The 17,017-nt window shown below is 32.8% G+C and overlaps 2 protein-coding genes across 3 annotated transcripts; both read right to left on the reverse strand.

Annotated features, from left to right (window-relative positions):
* Nucleotides 1-31: 31 nt before the first annotated feature.
* On the reverse strand, nucleotides 32-2,660 carry LOC105167112 (uncharacterized). The gene is made up of 5 exons (XM_011086687.3): nucleotides 2,322-2,660; nucleotides 1,903-2,220; nucleotides 1,509-1,806; nucleotides 794-928; nucleotides 32-712 (listed from the first exon to the last, which is right to left on the reverse strand). The coding sequence occupies exons 1-5, from the start codon at nucleotides 2,493-2,495 to the stop codon at nucleotides 594-596; spliced, it is 1,044 nt and encodes a 347-aa protein (XP_011084989.1). The 5' UTR covers nucleotides 2,496-2,660; the 3' UTR covers nucleotides 32-593.
* A 7,529-nt stretch (nucleotides 2,661-10,189) lies between these two features.
* LOC105167113 (guanylyl cyclase 1) lies at nucleotides 10,190-16,607 on the reverse strand. 2 transcript variants are annotated; one of them, XM_011086688.3, is made up of 10 exons: nucleotides 16,410-16,607; nucleotides 15,330-15,700; nucleotides 15,056-15,180; nucleotides 14,190-14,301; nucleotides 13,542-13,616; nucleotides 12,610-12,698; nucleotides 12,295-12,356; nucleotides 11,660-11,744; nucleotides 11,277-11,352; nucleotides 10,190-10,506 (listed from the first exon to the last, which is right to left on the reverse strand). In XM_011086688.3, exons 2-10 carry the CDS (start codon nucleotides 15,489-15,491, stop codon nucleotides 10,450-10,452), a joined length of 843 nt encoding a protein of 280 aa, XP_011084990.1. In that variant the 5' UTR covers nucleotides 15,492-15,700; nucleotides 16,410-16,607; the 3' UTR covers nucleotides 10,190-10,449. The 2 variants fall into 2 exon arrangements, with proteins under 2 accessions (XP_011084990.1, XP_011084991.1); XM_011086689.3 differs by having other exon boundaries at nucleotides 11,660-11,732; nucleotides 16,410-16,602.
* Nucleotides 16,608-17,017: the final 410 nt, after the last annotated feature.

Consider the following 17,017-nt stretch of genomic DNA (forward strand, 5'->3'; position numbering starts at 1 on the left):
GCCCATCAACATAAAGACCAAAACCAAATAATTGAGAAAAATAACCATAACTGATAATAAATACACAACTATGTACATTAATGACAAAACTACCCCTTCTTATTACATTTATACTTTAGCAATTGAATAATACACTACTACCATTACAAGAGGGGGGGCTGTGGATTTCTCTCCATTTCCCGCAACGTACAAAATGACCAAAATAACCCACACAAAACCTAACACAGTAGATGTCACTTGCAACATTTTCTAACATGCCAAACCCCACCTAAGAAGAAGATGCAATCCACTTATTCATTGAAAATATTACAACCAAAAACCCCTCACCCCAACTACTACTACTACTGCTTGCTTTTCTATGACATATTCCTCTATTCTTCTTCTTCTTACTATTGCAAAACAACCCTTGTCACAAAATGTCATCAGTCTCCATCCTTAACCAACATTTTTATTGTCCCCCTCTAACTACAGACTTCATCAAATATGACTTATGAAAACCACAAGAAAATCAAAAATCATCATCTTCTCTTCTGCCATTTACCAACTTAGTTTTCTACCTAGTAGGTTTCTTTCTACCATCACTTGGGTCTGAATCAGTAAGTCCACTCCTGAGGAAGGTACACCCCACGGTTCATTGGAGACGTGCCTCCCGCAAGTAGTAGACTCCGCCGATGTTGCAGCACCATCGCGTTCCGCCGAGCCAACAACAGATCTAATTATATTAGTTTAGGAATGTCAGCAACAATGGTGTTTGAGTTTGAAACATGGATTGTATGTATAAACTATTGAGTACCGTATTCGGGGACGAATCCTCGGTTGACCTTGGTGGAGTGACGATGTGGTTGGGATTGAGCAAAACCATTCATATCATCAAAGTTGTTGTTGAGGGAATGAACATTTCTGTCTGGGGCAAAAGGAACTGAATAACCTGTGACACACAAAGTCACAGTTTGATAAATCAAACCTAGGACAAATCAGAATAACATGTGAATCATAACAAATTTGTAGAGATTAAACGATATGCGCCTTTTGGAATATGAACAAAATCGCTGTATAATCCCGTGACAAGATTTTGTAAAGCAAGCCAAGATTTGCTACTTTCTTTCTTGACTAGTAAAGAAGATATTGAAAGCGTATTTGCATATATGTGAATTATTTATTACAAAAGGAGAAACGGAGTATAGCTCAAAAACCTAGAAATGAAAAGAAAACAAATGGTCAAATAAAGGGCCCATTTCACAGTAAGGGTCCCTACGTTGCAGAGATTTCCAGGACAGACAGAAATGGGTCAATTTTATTACCCGGTTTAATCCCTATTATTTTCTTGAATTAGTATTTCTTGTAGCATCAAATTAACCAAATAAAGAAACAATAGGACAAAAATTTTCAGCATAGAGGTGGGAAAATATTCAAAATAAAGGCGAGCGGTATATCCTTAAAATCAAATAACTCCAAAACAACAGTGCAAGAAAATGGGGGGAAATGGAGAGGCGCTGAACTGTAAATACCTGGCTTCTTCCGAGAATCCGAAGAATAAGCGTTACACTCATTATTACTCCCATATCTCCGAGGCAAAAACACTCCTGTCCCTGCGCATACGCGTTTCGCCGCCGCACCGCCACCAGATCCGCCATACAAAACGGCCCTCGTACCTGTCCCGGGTATACGGGTAGGGTTTTGCTGGATGGGCCATGCATCTTCACCCACTCCCCCGGCTGTTCTTCCACTCCCCACTTGATACATTTGTGGCTCACTGTACCACATTCCACACCCCTGTTTCTGCTGCTTCACCATCTGCTGCTGTAACTGCACCCGAAATTTCGAAAAATTAAATAATCAGCTAATCCACCTTAAACATGCAAAAAATGAAGTCGGTAAGATTTTGGGAGAATGGGTTCCTACATAAATGCTCTGGAAAACACAAGGGTTGGGATTTTTCGTAGCGGCGTATAGTTGCTCGACGCTTCTCGGAGAGTCCAGAAGGCCCTTATGTTTAGTCGGCCCAGGACCCCCACCGCCGTTCAGCTTGAGCTTCGCAACTTGACCGGCGGCGCGGTAAATCAGATTCCCAACCGCGTCATTTTTAGAACCTAACGGTGTTGTGGGAGGCGAAGGAACGCCGTTCGGGCTTCCGTTGCTCGACCCACCGGCGCTCCCGCCCATCCAACTCCCAAGATGGGCCAACGTCGACTGAGGCGAAGTCGACATCACCCAACGCTTCTACAAGAAAAAAAAGAAAGAAAAATTGTTAGGAACAGCAGGAAAAATCAACAAAAAAAAAAAAAAGAGCAGGGCAAAAAATAAAGCGAAATAGTGGATACCTCAAGACGTTCATGGCTGTTAGTTTCAAAATCATATGGGAAGTCGGTAGGGAAGCAGAACTCGGAGTCGGAGTCGGAGGCGTTGGTCTTGTCGAAGTTCTCTTTGTCCATGAGAAAATCATCAAAGAACTCGGAAGGCAACCAGAACCCAGCTCCTTCAACACTATCAGCCATTCTACAAAGAGTGTGCGTTGAAGTGGTCTGAGCAGCGAGGTTGCTGCCTGAGGAAGATATAATAATTCTTAGAGAGAGGGAGAAAAGGAGGAAGGGTCCCAAAGGGGGGGGCAAATAGGAAAGAGAAAAGGATGTAGAAGAGAGAGAGAGAGTGGGGAATGTTGAGGAAGACAGGGGGCTTGCTTTTATATTAAGGTTTGAAGGCTATGTTGGGACAAAAACAAGAAAAATAATATTCAAAAATCAAATGACATTTGAATTAGCTTTTTGGATTTTTGATTTTATGCAAATTTCTTAATGAAATTAGAAATGACAAGTTATTTTAAAAATGGTGTGTGTTTGTGTGAGTGTGCGGCAACACACCTCAATTCATGCAAACATAATGCCACTACTGCTTCCACACATTTCTCAAGTGTTTTTTTTATCTATTCTGTTTGTAATAATTTGTAAAAATAAATTATAAGAAAATAACGAAAGTTGAAATGATTAAAAATGGAAATAAATTGTCTTGCGCTTAAACTAAGTAGAGTGTTTGAATTTTTTAATATTCTTGAAAATTAAAATAAATTTTAATGTGTATTAAAAATAAAATTATTATATTTAAATAAGTATATTTGAAATCCCACATGACATAACAAGCGCAAATTAATATTATTATTTTTTATTTATGAAAGGGGAATAACAACACGATTATCATAAAAATCATAGCAGTCAATCCCAATTTTATCAGTGAATTTTTCATTCCCTTAGATTCAGTCAAACGTTACCAAATACAAATATCGGAATTTAGGCAGTCACATTTCCATTTCACAAAATTCTTTTTATTGGAAAAAAAACAAATCAGAAATCAAATCATTCAAATGGAACCTACTAAAGCTACATCATAATAGCAATCATGTTCTTCAAATTCACATCAACACCTTCAATCACATATATCAAATAGTAAGATAAGTCAGAATTTGTATGAAGGATAAAATTTTTTATAATTTATATAAAATCAAAATAAATAATATTTCACACAATAAATACCAATTGAGCCTCAACCCGTATTAATACCAATTACTCATAGTAATAAATTAATAACCATCGTATTCATAAAATAACAAATTTTACATTATATAATTAATTTAGAAAGCAAATGCAGTAACATAATTAAAATTGAGAGGTGGAGCTTACAGTAAAGTTGAATAGAATGATGAGAGAAGATGATTGAGTTTGGGGTGAGTTAATGAACTAAGGTAAGACATCACTGTCTTGGAGAGCAGAAGATAACACTAATTATTGCAATCCCTTTAATTGCGGCTACCAAGGACATGTTTCCATCTACTTAATTACCTTCTGCTCCTCTAATTACCTCACTAATCATATCCATCATGCCTAATTATACTCCTCCTATATCACCATTCTTTCCTACTTCTCTATATTCGTTTCATTTCAGAATGTACCTACAACTTTCAACCAATTCACAATTTAAGCAATAATTTTTCTATTGTACACAATTTTTTGTTAAGATTATTTAGAAAATTTGTTACTCAATTTTTTTTCTATTATCTTCTGAAGTTTGAAGAAAAAATGAATGCATTGTAATACAATTTAAAAAACATCACAAAATGAGATAAAATAATATTTTTTCCACATTTTTCGTTGAATTTAACAGAAGACCAAAAGTACCAAAAAATGTGTAATGGGTAGATTAATTGTAACAATGTGACTACATTACACATGCATCGATCATCACATACTTATTACCTTCCCTGATTGCGGTAATATATGTCAATCAATTATCATTCATTGCATATCATTGAAATTTGAAATTCAGCAACTCGTCAACCATAATTTATTCGCATTTCTCTATCTCTTACAAATAATTATTTAGTATGGTTACACAACGGTTGTTGATCGTGATTTTAATATATAAGAATGGTTAAAATATTTTTTATGGCTAACAATCATAACAAATGTTTATCCTAATTCTTTGATGTGGCAATTATTTTTTTCATGATAGAAAATGCAATTTTTTGCATTTAGTTTATTTAATCGTAATTAATAATAGTTATTTACTATGATTTTTTATCATAGTTATTAATATTATAGCTAATAATAGTTTCTTTTATAGTGTGTGTGCATTTTGATCTAAATTATTTTCATTTAAGATGGACTAATTTTAGATGTGACTATTAATGAAAATGCATACTTGTTAAAAGTGCATTAATAATCTATTTATTTGATGTTTCAATAAAAGTATATATGATCTATAAATGCTTTCAGGTGAGGAGTTGCTTTTGGAAATATTGTCTACTCCGTATAATTATGTTATCAGAATATGAATTATATTTGCACACCAAAATTTATCCAATGTCGTTTATTGCTACAGTCCAGTTATTTTGATGATATGATTATTTGGGTAAAATAACTTTGCTTATGTGATATTTACCCCCTAAACTAATAAATATTACACTTTTTTCCCTACTTATATATATATATATATATAGTTCAAATAATTTTTTATTTTTATTTTTATAAATTTTGCATTTTAAGTATAATTAAAATGTTCTTAATTGGAAAAGTATATTTTATTTATAATAAAGTAAAATACAGCTTATGAGTTAAATAGTGCAATTTTTTTTATAGACTCAAAATTAAGTAATGAATGAGTACAATAAATACACAAAATATTTTCATGAAAAGATTTTGTTAGTTTGGTAATAAAATTAAGTTATTAAGTATTTATTCTTTTAGATAAAAATGAGTAATTACATATCGATTTTTCAAACATATTTTTTTTAAGAAATATGGTAAAATATATTTTTTTATTTTTTTCTAAAAGTATTTAATTTTTGGTTAAGCATATAAATTTGTCAATTTCTTCTAAGAAGCATATATGAGTTATTGGTTATATTATATTTGTTGTGTATCTACTATATATTAATTTATACTCCACTTTTAATTTAAATTCTTTACTTATTAGAAAAATTAATTAAAAATAATTTGGTGATGATTTAATGTGTAAAATACTAAAATATATTAAGAATAATATAATTGTTCAAGGCATGAGTGGTATTTCTTTCCACTAGAGGGGTAAGTGTTACATTTGTTATCATGGGGGTAAATGTTATATGACAACTAATTCAAGGGGGAAAAATGTATTTTACCATAAATATTTAAATAAAATATGATTTGGGTCGAGATTTTTGATGAACTGTTATCTCTTGTTGGAGGAGGTTCACCTCATATCCTAGAGTTGGGTGATGTAATTGACTTGCAACAAGACGTTAGGTTTACTAGATTTGAACTTATCGAAAATTTTTCGATGAAAAAGTCAGGATAGCTCGAGGTTATATGGATCGCATAATTCGATTTCAATATAATTAATTTATACATAAGAAGTGAAACCCCAATATATTCATAAAAATTCAGGTGTCAAAACATACTGTCCACAACTTGATCAAATCGGCATTTGATGAATAGATGTACAATTAGCAATTGAGGGCATCCGGTGGAATTGGCATGAGCATGGTCGGTGATGCGCGCAGCGGCGGTGATGTGCAGTCATCCGCGGCATTTGTAGTAAGAAGGAAAACTCACTCACACTCCAAACAATTTTAGTACTGCTTTTTTCATACATTCTGATTGAAGGTTGCTTCGTTTGCCGGGAAAGAGAAAAGACAAAGAGAAAGAGAAAGAGAAAGCTGGTTGTCTCTCTTAAGAGTTTCCCGCCCACATACACACACACACACTCTCTCTCATTCAAACGTCGTTTTCAACTCCTCCTCCAATCCTCACACTCACACTCACACTCACACACCCCTTCTTCAGCTGTCTCCCATTACTCCAAACACTCCTATAATTAAATGCACTATTAAATGCTTTTTGTCTTTGATTTTGACTTTTTCTATGCTTACAAATCTATATTCCTTTTACTTCTCAAAATAAATATTATTTCTTTTTTCATTTATCAGAGTAAATTTTTATTTGTATTTACATTGTTGTCTTCAAGTGATGATGGTCATTTTAAGTTACCTCATATTATTCAATACTGTCTATATTATTCAATACTATTAGCATATCTTTCAATAAGCGAAATCAAAATATTTATTATGATGAAAATTTGAAATCTGTATCTTCAAATTCAATAATCCCTATCATTTTCTTTTTTGATTAAAATTATATTTTTCTTGAAAAATTTGTTTTTGAGATTAAATTTTATGTGAGACGTCCCGAAGAAAATGAGAAGACAAATTTTTTAACTTATATCAATTTACTGTATTTAAAAATATTACTCATATCGTACGAATCCATCAATGTTCCATCTTCTAATATTTAACAAAAAATAAGGTGGGTGACATTGAAAGTTGTATACACAGCATTCCCCCACCATGACTTGACCTTTAATACAACCACTTCCTAATTATATTGAATGTTAATTTGATTATATTCAACTAAACAGGCACAGATTAATTATACATGGAGTATTCTAATTATATTGAAGTATATATTAAACTATTAAATTATTATTATTATTATCATAATACATTCTTTTATTATTTGATGGTTTATTCAAAAATTTGGTAGGTATTGTAAAGAATATAATTCGATTAAACTTGAAACAAACATCTGACATACCTAGTTTATCTAATTTCAAAGAAATTTGGAGGAAAAACATTTCAAACCTAACTAGAGCATTCTTTTGGCTTCAAATTTTATTTGCTACGACTATTAATTATTAATTATGAAAACTAATTGTGTTAAGTGTTATAATTCTTCTAATGAATAAAGACATATCCAGCAATACAGGAATTTGGACTTTAAGATCTCGAATTCATGACATAGAACTTGACGGGCACATATCTTTAATGTGGGTGTGAGTGGGGCTGAAAAAAAGAAAAGAAAAACAGAGTTAAAAATGAAGGCATAATAATGGGAGAGAGTACAAGCTGGAAGAATTGAGCTGAAGTACTTAGGTTTTGAAGTTTATGAACATTCCACAGAGTGACGATTTTAAAAAACAGGTAAGATGCTTAGCCCCATTTGGAACTGTATTAATCTTACGGGTACATGTTTTATGTGCTTCCATCACAACCTTGTATTCCTGTCTATAATTTTTAGATCCACGCTTGTCTTATCTGCAGACTGCAAGTAGTGGAAATGGACGAACGCACATGATGTACCCGGCAAACAATTATTCCTGTTCTAGATCAAGACTCAAGATGTATGGCACAAACTATTTTTTAATATTTACGCCTAAATCCACTTTTTTTTCCCATAAATTATTGATTACATCGTCGTATTTACTTCCACTCGTCAAATTTGTAGATAGAGAGAGAGAGAGTGAAAAGGGTTTTCTTCCTTACATTGTTTCTCTATTTCCATATTTTTTCTTTTTTTCATTTGATTTGATGTGGGTTTTTTTTTTAAAAAAAAAAAAGATTATATTTTTATATATAAGTATCGCACGTTGATTAAGAACGAAAAATTTGAGTGTCTTATAAAGTTTTATTTTTCAAGCAATGCATTTTTTCAGAACAAGCAGAAATAATAAGGCACCGATGAAGTTGCAAATCGTATTATATATTTTTAGAATAATAATAATAGGTAGCATAGCATGCTTAGCATTGTCCATATCCAATAAGGGGAAACACAATTAAGAGGTATGTACATGCGGGAAAGCAAAATGAATGATTGTATTCAATTATTACAGTGTATAAGTTGGACATTATGACATTAAGTAAAAAAAAAATATGTTGGAAAAAGCTAAAATTATGGGTGTGTGTGTGTGTGTGGAGAGACATATCTTCATTGGTTGAAGCAAAAAAAGAAGCATTATGTCGGATGGATGTATGTACTTTGTTCCACTATCCTCTTTTATTTCCCTCTAATTAATCCCTCCCCTCTATCCACTCTAATAAAGTCCCATAATTTGACTATTTATTACTCACACCAATAACATTGAAATTTTATAAGTATGTGACTAAATTCCAGTTTTATATAAATGTTTGATTTTTTTTTTGAATAATTGAAGCATTGCTTGATATCTTAAGATTGTTTTTATTTTTATAGAAATATAATAATTACGACTATTATTTTCATTAATAAAATTCAATTTAACTAGCAAAGTTTTGAAGAGATTATGGATTTGAATTCCACTAAAATATGAGTATTAATCTATTTCAATAATAATCATGGATCTGTTATAATATTAATTATTAATTAATTATAGGTATTTAATATTAATTATTAATAATGCAATCGTTCACTCACAAAGAGCTGGTGGGTCTTGTTTCAACATGTAATAATAATAATAATATTTATTTACATACTTTAAATATAGAACATATAGTGGGAATTATTTGGTGGATGGTGTTGAATGCATTGGGTCCAGATCATTTTGATATTTGGTTTTAGGACATGTGATGCCCACAACATCTATTGTTGTAAGTTTAGTGGGTCCCTAATTCCTAGATTTGCTAATAATAACTCCACGATAAATATATTTTTCTTTTATCGAAAATACAACACATATTTTATTCATTTGTTTTGCCCTTTTATTTTCTATTAGCTATTTCTTTTTAATTAATGACTCGGTAAATGTAATTGTAAGTAGGTTTGTTTTCTGATGAGCCGACACTTATTTCATTTTTATTGATAATAGTGAATGAGATTAAATAATTAAATATATTTACAAGTTGCAACGCCATGAAAAAAATTGTTTAGCCACAACAATTTACGATGACAAATTATTAATTATCGATCTTCTTATATTTGATCTAAATTATTGAATTAAGCACCACTAATTTATTTGAAATATTCTAATTCCATCTTGGCTAATTTACAACTATCTCTCCTAAAATTTGATGTAATTATAAGTGCATTATTATTTTTTGAATAACTATCAAATATCCTTCTAATTTTAATGTCGTTTAACTACGTGCCCATTTTGATAGATTTTCATTCAACTTTGTTGATATATTACCCCAAACGTCCTTTTAAATTATAAAATATAATTTTATAAAATATTTTTATGAATTAGTATTTCTCAATGGATTATTTACTTTACCCACCTTATTTTTTGTAATATATTTTTAAAAAAAAAAAATCAGCAAGATTGAAATAGTAATTTTTAACTCATCGTCTAAGAAATACATAATAATTTTCATTTGAAGGAGATATTTTATAATTTTTTAAATAATAATAAAATATTCATGATTATACCACATATCAAGAAAGGTAGCTAGAATTTACCCTTTCATCTTACCATAAAGTATCTTCTAAGTAATTGTTGTACCACCATTAACGTCTAAGTATAGTAGTTAAAATTAAGGTGCTATAGGCAAATTTAAGGTCAGAAACTTGAATTTTATTAAATATTTCAATATTTATCTTATATTATATATATTTACCATAATATATTTGCTCAATTTATTAAAATATTGAGCCTAAAATGACTGTACATAGTTTGAGGGCTAATGTATTTAATGCAACGGCTGATGAATTGTGAGGCCCAAATTTGGGATGAAACGTTGAAATTCAAAGTTTGAACCATGCCCGGGTCCTATTCCTACACAAATACTGTGAGAAAATTTATTTTGGATCATAACCAAATTTATAATTGTGGTGCAAGAAGATTGTGAAAAAATTAATTGTCTTCATCTACGGGGGCTGGGCTTGTACAGGGGCCCCGATTTGGGTTGGTCACATTAAAATCGAAAATTGATACTAGCACTGTGAGATGGATGATGAAATACAAGTATCTAATTACAGTAATAAAGTACAATTATAGCTGATGAATACAACAAAGGGTGGAGAAGCATTACATCACAGAGACTATGTACAGTCAGTCATGTACAGGTAAAGAAGAGACGGCGTGATATGCGCATAGGAATGAACAAGCAATGTCACGAGGAAACAATCTTTTATAGGTTGTCTTGATTGACTCCTCCCTCAAGCAATAACATTTTCACAAGGAAAAGAACCCTGAAGGGTTGCTTTCACTACCTCCCCTCTCAAGAGAAATCTGCATGGCAATTTTAACACACAGATCATAAGTAAATGCCTTCTCTCTAATTCATACATCAAAAAAGTGCGTCGCTGTGGAATTGTTGCCATTTAGTGTTTATTTCGTTTCATATGATCAAGAAAATGTAAGCACCAGACTAGCACAAGGTAACGAGATAAAATGGTCTACAAAGCGGTGAGATGTGGTACAATTGCAGTGTTGGGAAGGAAGGATAGTGCAACTTCCATGTTCAATTTCACACAATATAGATACGATTTGAAACGGGCCGAACTGTAACATTGTAAAGGACCAATTTAGAACAAAACTCTTTGAGAACTACAGTAAAAGTACTAGAACAAGAAATCAGTTTGAGGAAACAAGAATTAGCATCAGTGATTGCATGCAGTCCCCCTGTTGACACTTAAATATTCCCATTCCTATTTGTGGGATGTCCACAAGTAATGTTTTCCGAGCTCCAAATACCTAGTTAACTTCCCATGGTTTTGTTTGCTTAACTACAAGATGCAACATTCTTAGACACCACTTTCATGGATAACAAATGCGAAGATGACCAGCTGCACACATTCTATGTTCTTAGTTGGAGATTGTAAACTGAGCAATGTAGCAATGCGGATCAAGGGAACAGTTCATTTCGTCAGCAACAGAGAACCAATGCAGAAAATTGCAGACACGCAATACTTAGCAAAATCAACAGCTAATTCACAAAGTTGTTTTCCTGTACTGTGGTCATATTGCAAATGGAACAAGCTACACAGTTTGTAAATTACCAGCAAAAGATCTTCATCGGTACCAAAAGATTTATGGGCCTGTTCTAAACACCGTGATGTAACCCTCTCATGTTTCCTGCAAAACAAACTTCATAAGCTGAATAAAGTTTAACAAGCTTAGTCATTATATTCAAACTTTCTGACACTGGGACCCAAAATAATCACAAACCTACCAATCTGAAGATTTTCAGTAACAATTCGATCAAGGTTCTATTACGGCTTCTTTATCATAAATTTTGTGTAAATCCGAACTCAAAAAGTTGTGGTTGTGTACAGCGATTACAAGAAAATTTTGATTAGAAAATTCAGTTCAATAAAAAGCTGTATAACTGAAACAAGCAGCAACTATAAAATTATGCAGAGATGCAGGAAAAACATAAGACCTTGAGCTGGCTGGATCTCGAATCTCAAACTCGTTGGTAACAGCATCATAGCCACAAATAACAACATAGTGACCTGCAGGGGCCACTGGTCTAAGTCAGCATGTAAGAAACCTAATTGAAGAAACCATTGAGAAAAATCCCTTGTTCATATGCAATACCTCAGATAACAATATTATGTGAGAATTTGAGGCAAACAAAAACTGAGATGTTTAACAAGAAACAAGGATGTGAAATTCACATCTAAATACATGTCCTGAACTGCATATGCTCGTGCTGGAAAAAGTCATAAGTGAATCATGCTACAGGCACTATTCTTATAAGGTAAAAGAAACTTTTAGCTAAACTGTAATGAGGATTTTACTGAATACATCAGATCAAGTAAAACACAATAGTAGCCCTTTGTACAACAACTTTTCCAGTAAACCATTAATGTCATGAAACATCCAGTTTCCAGAAGAATTTCTGCATGAAGATAAAAGATCAGATAACTGAATGAATTTGATGCTGTACCTTAGAGCTAGACTCTATCATACAGTCAATATTTTCAGCAGTCCGCAACAAGCACATGCACAAGCTGACTGCAACTTACAACCAGATGAAGAGCAAAAACATACAAGACCACACATCATTCTTACCGGTGTAGCCTGGGCTGCCACTATAGAAGTCTGAAACACAAGCATCCTCTAGCTGCGAATGACTGCATCCAGGAAAAAGAGAAGATTCAGAATCTATATAATTTTATACTTCAGAAAATAACAATGCTGCATGGATAAATGACAAACTATGAGAAGTAAGGAAGATCAGTTAGTATTGTTGACTTTTGACAAAATACACACACAAACTTGTAGTGGAACATGTTGGGGGTCACTCCAGTGAACCGAAACTTGAAAAGGGAGAAATAAAACAAGACTACCCAACTTTAACATCTAAAGAGATCAAGTACAACATACCTTAATTTATACTGATCGACTAAAGCAATAGCAACATATTTTCCAGACAAGATAAAGTCAGAAATTTCTTTGGCACTAACTGATCTGCACTGTAAAGAAGAGAAACTATGTCATGCATCCAAAAGCAACAATATGAAGATGGCAAGAAAGACTGATAAGGAAGAATGAGAAAGAAGTAAACTATAAGGTTTGACCTTATAAGTGAATCAGCAAAATCAAGAGAACTACATAACCAGAATACTTGTACAAAAGAATTAAGAAACAAGACCAGGAAATCGGAAGTGCAGTCATAAAAAAGCTTAACAGGGGAAAAAAAAGAAAGAGTTCCTTAAGATATAATCATTATCAACATGCCACAAGCAAATTGAACATCAACTGCAAATAGTGGGATGGACTAGGAAGTCCTTGTCCTTTGTAACTCAAGCAGAGTTTGATAAATACTTCCATCAACTGTGATAAATTATGCGTACAGCTCTAGAATAATGGTCAGAATTTGTTTCCCAAACTGTGTTACAAATTTTAATGAGAAACTAAAATAAAATTTAAGGTGTTGAAAGATGAAATTTCTAATGGCACAACAGTGATAATATTTTTTTTGTTTATGTGGCCAGCAGGAAATGGATAAGGAGCAAGTCCCAAAGAGTTCAATAATGTTAACCACCAAACTGGTTAGGTTGAAACACCACTTCACACCAAGGACATCTGAACTTTTATGAAACTTATCCTGGAAGCCTCCTGGAAATTGATAAGTGTGGAAATATTTACATATTCATACATCAATTACATACTTTTGAAATATATAAAAAGTTGTTAAATGAAAATGAAGAATAGAAACAATGCTACAGTATATATATACTATATAGCATCCATAAGTTTACAGTCAGTGGATGAATGAACAGAATAATTATTGAACCTAGTTTAACAGATTGTACCTCTATGTCGATTCCAGCTTCCCGCGCTTCCTGGAACAGCATATTTACTCGTACTAGATCATTAGGCAATTGGTCCTGCAAAATGATATCTTTTCACATTGAAAGTAACTCTAAATAAGTTGTTAATTAAACAAGTAAATCATGTCAACAAAGCCAGTTTCTGGTAAAAACAGCTCAAAATCATTAAGGACCAGTCGTAAATGGAATTGATTGCCCAGGAACGATATCAAAACAGGAACAGAGAGAGAGAGGATGGACAAGGGGGTGGGACGAGTGGAAGAGCGAGAGGAAGTGTCCTTTTCATCCGAAATTTTACATCCAACTAAGTTCATCAATGCATAACGACCCAACAGGATTATGCACTCAGAAAACACTACTTTTAGCAAACCCCATTGGGTTTACAAGTCATACATAAAACTACATAAGAAATAAAAAGAACAGAATAGTCCTCTTCCTCGTTTATTTTCCAATTCTGGTTCTTACTGTCTTCCTTTCAACAAACATCGGATGAAAAAGTTGACATTTCCTTAATATCATTGACCACATTAAAATAATTGAAATATATTCTTCAGGATCCAGCCAATGTAACTCAGAAATCAAATAGTTGACCCACATAAAAAAGATCTTTAATAAGAATGGATGTTTTACCTTGTAAAATCTCTCGACAGAAAAATCTGGATTTGCTCCTAATGTAACTGTGCAGTATGTAAATCTTACAGAAAACTTCTGCAGCAAATATGCTAAATCAACAGTCCAAATACTGAAAATACACACAGTGTAATAGGCTATCAGAAGAATATTCAAATCAGTAAACATTTGCATGACTATATCGTCTCTATGTCTCACATATTGTACAATGGATTAGCATAGGAAAACAGTAAAAGATAATACAACTAAAACGAATTTCTGGAAATGGAATTAGATAAACAATTGGAACATTACGCTATGGCTATATTAAATTTGCCTGCTCTATTTAACTATGCTGGTCTATTAGAAGATTGGACAAGCTCCACTTCAAGATAATTCAATAAAAATAAATTATCTGTGGTCCGTGATTATTTTAGAGATCTCGAGCCATATTGACCAAGCACATTCCAGTGACAAGTTTAAGGTAGCACTAGGTTTTCCTACTTGGGTGTGGTCCATCGTCTTCATGATCTAGTCAGATTTAAAGAAATAATCAGAATAAGCCAGCAAACTTGGCAGCAATATGAAAAGATTAAAGGGGCATCTTGTATCAGCTAACATTGCGGAATTATGATATCAACATACCATAGGTTATCCAAAACTAACTTCCAGATAAATAAGATTTCCTCTTTTGTCAAGTTCAAGTGTTGAATCTCATCAAGTTTCCTAGTTCTTCCAAGAACGGAGAATGATAGTTGGAAAAGAACAGAGAAACAGCACAAGACTATAACTTGTTCAGCTTGATTTCGTCAGAAAGCATAACCATGGAGAATTTGCAAGAATATAAATATGATCTGAGCCTTAAATGTTTTATCAAAAGATAGTACCTAGTGGTACAGCAAAGCTCTTCCAGTTCTTGAATGTTACAGTCATAGATGCCAAGAGCTCTCAAAATCATTAGAACGCAAGCAAGACCACAATCCCATGTGTGCTGTTGGTTTATATGAGGGACCTAGCATCAACAAACATAAATCAAATGATAGAGGAAGAACCAATTGATGTACGGCTGCATTGAATGAGAAACTAGGATGGAGCTCCGCGACACTCTGAAGAAGATAATACATGAAATACCATAGACAATGAAAGAAATACGAGACTTACTTCAATGAAGTGGGACAAGACAGAAGTTTCATGCTTGCCATTGTTTGATGATTCTTCAATAGAGTAGGTCTCAACAAAGTTAAAGTGATTTCCAGCTGAACCTTCAAAATTTTCTTCATCCGGTTTCAAAAGTTTGTTCAGGAGGAGATGTATAGACCACATCTTTCAGTATGTATAAAGAAAAGTCAATAATAGCACTACAACTTTATTGATCTCAGCAATACTTGTGGAGCCTCTTTGTAGAAGTTCAAAATGACCCGAGATTTGGCCAACTAAATTACTCGCTAAATATGGACACAACAACAATCATCTTCCAACTTCTTAATTTTGATAGCAGAAAAGGCAAAATGCTTTTGCATTTAAAGTAGAGCCTGCAAATGAAAATAGACCACACTTCAGTTGCTATTCATGCCATGAACTGTCATTTTGTGAAATCAAACATGAATATAATTATTCGAAATTGAACTAAAAGAAAATTTAAGGCATTGCCAAAAGGAACAGTTCCATGCGCTTTCAGAAGATCAACAAATCCACTCATTAATTGCATAGAAAAGAATTTTCACTGTGAATCAAATTCCTCAAAAAGTCCTACTTTAACTAACAGTTCATTCCAATCAGTCCTATACACACAGATGAATCCCAGCCCCTATAACTATGTAGTTTGTGGTGTAGAATTCCACAAGTAAAGAACTCAAAACAATCAAACCCACAGCCCATCTCGGATAACCCTCCTCTCAATCCGATAGAAACCAGCTTCTCTACCATCTATGAGATTATCAAGACATCTTCAAGAATTTCTACCATTCAACAACAATCATAGCATCAAAGTCAATCATCCATTCATCAACTACTTACCAACAAGCAAAATCTGTACACAGAGATCAATTACGCGCAGAATAAGTCAACAACGCTCATAAGAAGGTAAAACAATCAAACGCAAATTCGAAACCAATAAAGAAACATTTCATTGCAACCTAAAACAATCAACAAGAGAACATTACACAAAAACAAAATTACAATCACACAAAAAATAAAATTGAAAAAAAAGGTTTTTCATCTGGGAGGGAGGGAAAAGAGTACCTTTACGAGCATGAGAGAGAAGATGTTTGCAAGTAATGGCGCTTCATTCTGTTGCAATTTCGGTAGAAAAAGGGTATGGGCTTTAATAATTTGAAAGAGTAAAAAGACCTATGAGAGAAGAGAAGGTGCTTTGTTCTGTTGTACCTTTTGCTCTGAATATGCATTTTCTTTTGTGTTTTGTTCTGGTTGGCGGTGGGGTGCTATTCTATGCTGCATATTGGCTGAAAACTCCCTTTGCACCCATTGGTCCTATCTTATTAGTACGGCTACCATACTATCATTCAATTTTAATGAATTCCACAATACAATCAATAAATTTTATTGAATGCACATCTTCTCAACTTTTCTTTTCATTCTTTAAATTTTCATGGTCAGCTTTTTTTATTTCTTACTCCGAATCTATTTTTAGGACATAATTTTTTGGTACTTAACTACTTTATCTCATCTTATTGCAATTTTAAATACTTAAAAAATTAAAGGACTCTGATGGAATTTATCCTTTCTTACATAAAAGGATTACATATCATATTATTTAGCCATCCTGAGTATAAAATTTTAATTAAGAATTTGAATTTGAGGAGAATGAATATTGGAATTAAGAATTTCAA

Source organism: Sesamum indicum, linkage group LG7 (assembly GCF_026168435.1).
Source record: "Sesamum indicum cultivar Baizhima isolate 11 linkage group LG7, ASM2616843v1, whole genome shotgun sequence".
Lineage (NCBI taxonomy): Eukaryota > Viridiplantae > Streptophyta > Magnoliopsida > Lamiales > Pedaliaceae > Sesamum > Sesamum indicum.

Coding starts and splice junctions, on each gene's coding strand:
- LOC105167113 (XM_011086688.3), bottom strand. CDS start 15,491: ATGTGGTCTATACATCTCCTCCTGAACAAACTTTTGAAACCGGATGAA. Junction 14,302..15,055: donor GAGCTTTGCTGTACCACTAG/GTACTATCTTTT, acceptor GTGTATTTTCAG/TATTTGGACTGTTGATTTAG. Junction 10,507..11,276: donor CCGATGAAGATCTTTTGCTG/GTAATTTACAAA, acceptor ATTGCCATGCAG/ATTTCTCTTGAGAGGGGAGG.
- LOC105167112 (XM_011086687.3), bottom strand. CDS start 2,495: ATGGCTGATAGTGTTGAAGGAGCTGGGTTCTGGTTGCCTTCCGAGTTC. Junction 2,221..2,321: donor ACAGCCATGAACGTCTTGAG/GTATCCACTATT, acceptor TTTTTCTTGTAG/AAGCGTTGGGTGATGTCGAC. Junction 929..1,508: donor GGATTCTCGGAAGAAGCCAG/GTATTTACAGTT, acceptor TGTGTGTCACAG/GTTATTCAGTTCCTTTTGCC.